General features: G+C 42.3%; 1 protein-coding gene across 14 annotated transcripts in view; it reads left to right on the top strand.

The window, feature by feature from the left end:
• Window positions 1–8,369, top strand: part of Mast4 (microtubule associated serine/threonine kinase family member 4) — a 555,412-nt gene that overhangs the window by 396,596 nt on the left and 150,447 nt on the right. For 2 of the 14 annotated variants that reach the window (XM_015482288.2, XM_048806088.1), the window contains exon 1: window positions 810–1,546. The exons of 11 other annotated variants lie outside the window; for them this stretch is intronic. In XM_015482288.2, the coding sequence (XP_015337774.1) occupies window positions 1,455–1,546 (92 nt within the window). In that variant the 5' untranslated portion in view covers window positions 810–1,454. Of the gene's footprint in view, window positions 1–809; window positions 1,547–8,369 lie in introns of those variants that run through there. One more of the 14 variants, XM_015482290.2, reaches the window with a different exon arrangement.

Raw genomic sequence — 8,369 nt, 5'->3', positions numbered from 1 at the left:
TTTTTAAGTCCCCCCCCCCCCCGAATTAAAAAAAAAAAATTATACCATTTCTTCTCATATCATACCAGATTTAAAGCAGCTATTTAAATTCTACTTTTTTTTCCCTTTATATGCCTTTACATAAGCATTTGTGGTTTGGGGGAATTATTTAAATACCATGCCTTACTTCAAAACGAATAACAACAACTTTGATTCATTCCTTTCTCCCATTCATTCCCGTCAACCTCTAACTTACTTGAAGGGAAAATAATTCTAGCTTTTGTTAAATCAATGCCAGGTTGTATCCTTACACTTAGTGGGTGACCATTAGCTAAATCTGTAGTTAACCAGTCATGATGCCACCATGTTCACTGTAGTAATCCATCAAGTGGATTTAGTCTAAAACTATATTTACTCATAAACCTAGTTTTACTGAGGTTTTCCTTGAGTATGGCTTCGCGTTTGTGTGTTTTTCCTATACAACAAATAGCATCACTGCAAAGTCATTAGGGACTTCCCTGGGAGCGTTTTAATGGTGATCCTTCCTGTGGTGAATCAGTGACCAGCCTTCAGGTGTGCTCAGCACACACTCCAGTGTGTTCCGGCACAGCAGCTGGATTTATTTATTTATTTTGGGGGACGGATCCATTTCGGGCTCTGGGATAGGGGAGCACGGCTGAGGATGCTCAGTGTCCAGAGCCTGCTCCTGTGCGGCACACCAGCCTCTGCTCCCTTTCCCGTGAGGCCCTGCTGGGGAGGCACTTGGGGGGGAGTGTCCTCGCTGGGGGTAGGAAGGGGCTTTGCTGCCTTCCCTGTCCAGAAGGACCTGGGGAGGGGACTTGAAGGTGTCAGGTTCAAGTCCTCCCATAGGCCAATTTTCTAAAAGTGCTTTTTAAGTTTCCGTTTGTTTCCAGGAGGGGAGGGCAAGAGGAGCTTTTTCTATTCAAATTCTTTTCCTTGTATGTAGATAGTAAAAGGAAATTCAGCACTGGGCATGTTCGGATGTGAATGGTTTTGCTGATAAGCAACAGCCTCCCGGAACTAAAGACTTAAAATAGTCAGACTCCCCACCCCCCGCAGGAGCTGCAAATGGTATCTGCCAAACAGATGACAAAGTACCTTGGACTGAATCACACACAGACAGCATTTTGAACAGAACGCACGGCTAAACTCTTGTAATTACTGTTTATAGCTGGCCAAGGCTCACTAGGAGAGGGCAAACCCAAGAGGAAATAAGTTTCCTGAACCTTGGAGAGATGGCTGTGTGTTAATTAAAGGCTAGGACGGGACGGGTAATTCTCAGACCTGCTCCAAGTTGTTCTTGGGATCACAGTTCACATCACGTTGTCTCTGGAGGGAGTGAGGAGATAATTGGGATCCTTTTTTTTTTCCCCTCTGGTTTTTTTTTTTTTTTTTCCCTCACCTCGTTTTGGTCTCATGGCCTTGAACCTGCAGTGAACTGAAGAGAGAAAGAAATGGATATGTCTGACCCCAATTTTTGGACTGTGCTCTCAAACTTTACTTTGCCTCATTTGAGGAGTGGGAACAGGCTTCGGCGAACACAAAGGTAAAAAAAAAAAAACCGCGGGATCCTTCCTTTCTCTTCCCAGAGGCCCCTTGGGCTGGGCTGCTGGAGCCCCTTGGCAACTGGGGTTTTGTTTACTGGGTGACAGTTTGAAAAGTTTATACCTTGCCAGGGGGGCACTGTTTCAGGTATTCAGTTGTCTTTAGGATTTCCTGGGCAGTCCCAATGAATGTGCTTCTCAGGGGTTCGCCTTTTGAAATGTGGGTAATAAAACATTTCCTTGTGAGTGGTGGGGAGAGAAAAAGAAGAGGAGGAGGAGACTTTCTCAGTCTGTCCCTTTGATCTAATCATGTTTATCCGTTTCATCACTCAGACTTCTTAGCCTCCTGGCACTCTTTGTAGAGCCTTTCAAATGCTCCCCTCTATTAAATATGTGACCTTTATAAGTTTCAGATGTATGATGTAAAGATAGTCCAAGTTAGCCTATCTCATATTGACTGCTTAAAGAGTCAGATCTGCATAACTTTGCCATTTTGATTTTTTTTTTTTTTTGACTGGTTTGCTGGCATTTATAACTAATACAGGGCTGGCCTTTTCATTTTGAAATATATTTGACAGAACAGGTAGGGGAAATTTTTCAAAGTCAAGATGAGGCTTGTGCTGTAAGTGAAAGGTAATTTGGAGATAGTTTGCTGCCACTTGAAATGAGAAAATATGATTTTAAAGGAGACATTTCTCTCCACATGTCTGCCCAGCACACAACAGTAGCATTGTTGTGGTTTAAGAGGGGTACACCCTCCCAGTTGTGTAAATATGGATTCCTTGTTTTTCATCAAAACTTGCTTTACACGTACATGTGAATATGCATGAAAGCAACAGCACAGCCAAACAAACAGGATGCATACTATCAGATTTGGAACTTCGAATTCTCTGTGCCTCCACTATTGAAAGAACACCAGAAAATGGTTCTTTCTGTTTGCTTATACCTGTAACTATTTGCATAATGTAAATGCAAATATTTAATACTTCGGAAAACTTAGTAATTTTTCCTTTTGAAATTTTCCACAGTGTTTCTTATATTTCAGGATATTCTCACATACACTTTGTACACACACACAAATCACATGCTTGTATGTGTGTGAGTGAAATCTGGCAGATTTTAAAGTCATACCTTAATATAACTTGAACAATGTTGCTATCACTAAACCATTCTGGTGTAGTTTGTGCTTTTTAAATAATGTGTCTATGCTTTTTTTGTTTGGCTTTGTAATATGTTCAGAGACTCTTTTAGTATTGGTCATGTGGTTTTAAGCTGTAATATTGATGTGTCATATCTCCAGAACAACTAAGAAAGTTGAAGAGAGATACATGCAATGCCCAGACAGGCCATTCTTCACATGGTGATACACCCTATAACTTCTCACCTGTTCATGTTAATGGGAGCCTTTTATGTTTCTGAGTGGAGCAGTCTTGCCTGCTATGTAGCCTTCGCTCATACCTGGAGCCAGTTCTTGGGGAGATAAGGCTGCCCTGGCATTATACTTGTGTGTCTGAACCTGAAAAGCAGCTTTTCCTCCCTTTGCCTACCTGTTGGGAGAGTCTGATGCCCAAGGAATTCTCAGCTGGTCAGCCCGGGCTTTAGGACAATATTCGCCTAGTCTGATCAATTCAGTTCATTTAACTTACATTGGCAGAGAGTCTAGGTTCTAAAGGAACCTGGGTTCTTCCCAGCAAAATGAGAAATTATGAGAGGACCATGTCCATGTTCCCCGCACCCCTCACCAAATCACGGATCTGTATATTCAGTTCAGCAAAACAGACAGGGAGGTGGATTTTCCTCCATCCTTCTAGGAGTATAGGTTATCACAGCCTATTTATTATTGGGAACCTTCAGGATTCTTGGAGTTTGGAAGTAAACATCCTAAAGATCCTCTCTGCATCCTTCTAGTCACTCTCCATCTCAAAACACCAGCACTGCTTTAGATTTGCATGTTGAGTATCCCTTACCTGAAATGCTTGGAACCAGAAGTGTTTCAGATTTCAGAGTTTTTCAGAATTTGGGATGTGTTCATAGACTTTACTCATTGAGCATATTTGAATCTTTCAGATTAGGAATGAGGTCCTCTCCGTAGATTTGGAAAAATGAAGGGCATGTTTCTTCCTCTCCAGGGAGCACATATAGCTGTGTATTGTTATTTTGACAGTGGTCAATTCTGTCTGTATACTTCCATAATGGCATGGAGCATATGCTTGCATTCCAACTCTTTCCCTTCTGGGATACTCCTTAACAGCACTAAAACCTGTCTCCTTTAACTCTAACCCCATTTCTTACCTAGATGGGCAGGTTCCCTAAAAATTTCTCCTTTTCAGAGGACCTTTTAATTCCCAAATTGTACTGTTCATTTGCCAGGCTCAGTGGAAGGTGTCCTCAGTATCTAGTTGAAGCCACTCATCCTTGCCCTCTGTCAGACTTACATCAGCCCTTGGATTTTCTGTCTGGGCCAGCCCTAGCTTCTTTCCTGCACACCTGTTGACTTGTCTGATGTATCATTCATTTTGATATTTTAGCCCAGCTATGTGTTCGGGTTCACATTGTAATCTAGAGAATCTCATCTTAACCTATTCTTTAATATCAGCTTCTTTTTTTTTTTTTTTTTGCAAGGATAAAATACAGCTATGAGCCTGTCAATGAGCATCTTAGAGCTCATAGGGATAGGTTTGTGCCACTTAAATAAAAGGTAGATTGAATGGTTTCAGAATCCTACCTTAAACCTGAGTTATGGTTCCAGTTGTTATCATGCAAGTTTTTGTTTTGCTGCATCATGTTTACCTTCCAGGTCCAGCACAACACTGGCTTGTTGGTTTGGTTTGTCCTCTCACAGGAACACTTTAAAGGTTCCTCTTCCAATTCAGAGCCCTGCCTGGCCTGTAACTCCCAGAGTTCTTAGGGAAAGGACCCTATAGACTTACTATCAGGGCAAGATCTTGAGGATTGCGGAATACTGAGAAATGCTTCCTCAACCTTCATTCTTTTTTGTTTTTGCCATAGCAGACATTGGGCTGTCCAGATGCACATGGACTTATGTCTGCTGCTTTGCTGTAAATCTGGGATATTCCACTGGAAATGGTTTCTTTCTGTGACTGCCTTTGCCCTTCTCTCCCCTTCCCTAGTTTAATCAAGGCCATTTCAAAACAGCCATTCACCTGTTACTTTGAGGATACACTTTCACCCTTTTTTTTTTAAGACGGAAGTAAAATTCACATCTTTAAAAATTTTAAACTTTGTAGATCTCTGGATACTGTGCCCCCCTTCACAGCAATGGGAGTTAATTGGTCTGAGTCCCCATTACTGTCTTTGCTTATAACATCTTCTGACATTTGATTAGGAATGAGGGGATGAGATCAAGCTTGTGTTTCAGTTATATTTCCTTTGGATCCTAGTACAGGCTAACATGGATTTCTTAATGTTGCTACTAAGCTTCAAGATGAGACTTTCATTTTGTTGAAGTACTGTCTTGAGAACCTAGAAGGTGCTTAATTTTTACTCTTAATGTTCAGAAATCTGTCATGTTTTCATTTGGTCAAAATGGTGACCTACAAACTTGGATGACACCTCTATCAGTAAAACCCTTATCCATGCCAATGAGCAGTTTGTGACATAGTTGGTCAGGCTGAGCAAATTTTTGAATGCATTTTCATAAGAACTCCAAATTCTGAGAACCAAGGGACAAAAGAATGTTTTTTGTTTTGTTTTGTTTTGGTTTGGTTTTGCTGAATTTGCATTACTCAGCAGTTGCTATGAACAGCAGGTACATTTAGGGATCTTAAACTAACTGCTCTAGTTGTCAGAATGTACTGAATTTTTATGCACAATTTATCTTGCCTTCGTCTGTAGTGTTTGGTGAGTTTTTCTCTTTGTTTTGCTCATGAATTTATGAGAAGGATAGAGAATAGACTTCTTTCCTTCTTTGGCACTCTGGATGTTGGTGAATTTATAGTCACCCTTTGTACCCAAGCCCAGTCAAATTTACAATAATTAAGCACCTTTATGTACCTGGGCACTGTGACCCAAAACTGCATTGCAAACCATGGTAATGGCAAGTATTTACAAGGTACATATAAGCCCTAGGAGTGGCTTGTGCTGAAGCCACTCAGGGAGCCAAAAAAGGCATCACATAGAAAAAGCAATACTTCAGGAAGTTTTGAAGGATAGATTAGGTATTCATCTGACTAGACAGGACCTTCCCAAGGGGCAGAAGAAATAGTGGTTTGGTGGCCTTAGCAACACAGAGTGCAAGGAACTATACATAGCTGGATATTGCTAGAGCAGAAGAACATAACTCAGTATTGGTGGAGCAGGAAGCATGAAGAGGTAGTCCAGCATCATGGCTAGCAGGGTAGATCGAAGCCAGTTCGCCTGCTTTCAAATTTTGTCTCTAGTTAGGTTCTTTGGACCTCAGTTGCTCATCTGTGAAATCGGGATAAGTTAATTACTTAGGATTATTGTAAAGATTAAAATGCATTCATATGTATAAATTGCTTAATGTGCTGACTGGCACATAAAAACTCTGAATAAGACTTAGCTGTTACCATTATCACTATTATTACAATATGGGGATGAGACTGGGAAGGAGAACTGAGGAAGCTTGTTCTTCTTCCTGTGTGGGATGGAGAAGACTGGTGGTACTGGGGAGTTCAGCCTAGGAGTGAGGATGAGACCTAGACACCAATCAGTAAGTCATTAGAGTTTCCTAGCTGAAAGATTTTGCAGGTCTGAATAAAGAATATAGTGTCTTTGAGAGAGATTAAAGAGGTTAAAATTGATAGAATTCAATGAGCTATTGGCACTGAGGGACAATGAAAAATTCCTTGATAGTCCTGGGGTTTTTGACTTGGGGAACCAGGGAAATGGAGGAACCACCTGTTCATATAAGAGTTGGGGAGAAGACATAAGGACCTGTACTTGCGAACACCCCTTTTATCTCCCTAAATACAGTTATATCCACACTTGTTGAGTGTCATCTGTTGTGTGCTGGATGCCATAGGGCATTCATGCTTTCATCCAACCCATGCTGGTCAAGTGGAGCAGTGGTGGACAGGACAGAGTGCTTGCACCTCACCAATAAACAAGTATCTAAGCTGAGAAGAGAGAGTAACTGGGCATGGGGTGAGGGATGCTTTAGATAATGTGGTCAGGGAATGTGTTTCCAAAGGCTAATATTTAAGAGGAGACCTAAAAGATGAGAAAGAGTGGTCTATGGGAAGAATCTGAAAGGAGCTATCTGGGATTATCAAAGGCTCCAGGGTAGGAAAGAAAGAAAACCCCTCTAGGTGTTTGGTTAAATATATAGGGACTGAGCACTTAGGCAGGCCTGACCAGAAAGAACAGGCATGGGAGTCATCATTCAAATTATCAGATAAACGAATTAGCTTTATCTGGGAGAGGTTTAAGGTTTTAAGGGATTGGCAGAGATGCAACCAGGTATAGGATAAGAGTTATGGTGAGACGGGGAGAATCTCCTAAGAAACAAGGGTGCCAAAAGAGTGTTTTAGCAAGGATCAAGGAGGAGAATGGTCCAATGGTTCATAGTTAAAGTAAACGTGTATGTTGTCTCTGGCTCTTGGGAGGTCATTGATGACTTTGGCAGGAATAGTTGCCCTAAAATGTTGCGCTGGGGTGGGTGTGTCACAAGCCAGGAAACAGGTGTGAAATGGGGGACTGGAGACTGGAGGGTAGTGCCCACTCTCTGTGGGTAGCTAAATCCACTAGCCACACATCATGATGTCCTACCCTCTGCTCATTCATGGCTGGCCCTACAGCCCTCATCCCTGAATCATATCCCCTTACTCACAGTTGCTCACTTGATCGTCTGCTTCATTGCCCAAATTGGCAATGACAGTTTCCTTTTCACCTCCTCTCTGGCAGCTCCAGTTCTTTCCACAGCCTATGAGTCTCCTCTTTCTACAGGTTTTCACTTGGAGTTTCTCAGGTTTTAAAGCCCTAACTTGGAGCCTCCCCAGCTCCCAGTCACCACTCCCGGGCCTCCTTTTGATCCTGGGGACTCAGCTTTTCCCCTGCAGCCTTTTCTCCAGGTGGCTGAGACCTGGTCCCACTTGTTGCTCCTTCTCTTCCTGCCTGACCTGAGGGCTTAGCCGCTCCCTGAATCTCTGAGCCCATTTCCTCCAACTCCGTGCTTTGCCCAGGCCTGTTTTGTAACTGCTTCTTTTCATCCTTTCTTTGCACCCTGGACTGTATTCTGCATATCCCTGCAGGGCTCGCCCTCCCATACTTCTCTCATCTCTGGTTAGCTCCAACAGGGCAAATGTCACAGATATTCCCAGGGAGGAGGTGAAAGCTGAAACCTCTAGGACCCAAGCAGCCACTTCCTCACTGAGTGATTTCTGCTGAGAGACTGGCCATTCCACCTTGTGACAGGGAGTTTTCTAACAGCCTCCATGTTCCTTATTAAAGCTCACCAGGAACAAAGGACACAGTAGGAATGTGCACATTTCCAAAATGTTGCTTTTGGCCTCTAATTTGAAGTTCACAATAGGAGCTTGCAGTTAGTTTGTTTTACCCCTGGAATATGCAGATCTTTTGTGAGGGAATAGAAAAGGGACACATAGAGGAAGGGAGGAAAGAAATGAGAAAAGTGGAATAAGGTGGACACAGAGGTGTATGGAAATGCAAAAAGTGGATTTCAAACAAAGTTCACCAAAAATAAATCATTAGCCAGGCAGGGTGGCATGGTAATCCCAGTGACTAGGGACACTGAGCAGGAGGATTGAAAGATGAAGGCCAACCTGGGCAATTTTTCTTAAATTTTTTAATTTAAATTATTTTAAATTTTTCAAAATTAAAAAG

Source organism: Marmota marmota, unplaced genomic scaffold (assembly GCF_001458135.2).
Source record: "Marmota marmota marmota unplaced genomic scaffold, marMar, whole genome shotgun sequence".
Lineage (NCBI taxonomy): Eukaryota > Metazoa > Chordata > Mammalia > Rodentia > Sciuridae > Marmota > Marmota marmota.
The sequence above is the reverse complement of the archived record's forward strand: the minus strand, read 5'-3'. Positions and strand labels throughout refer to the sequence as shown.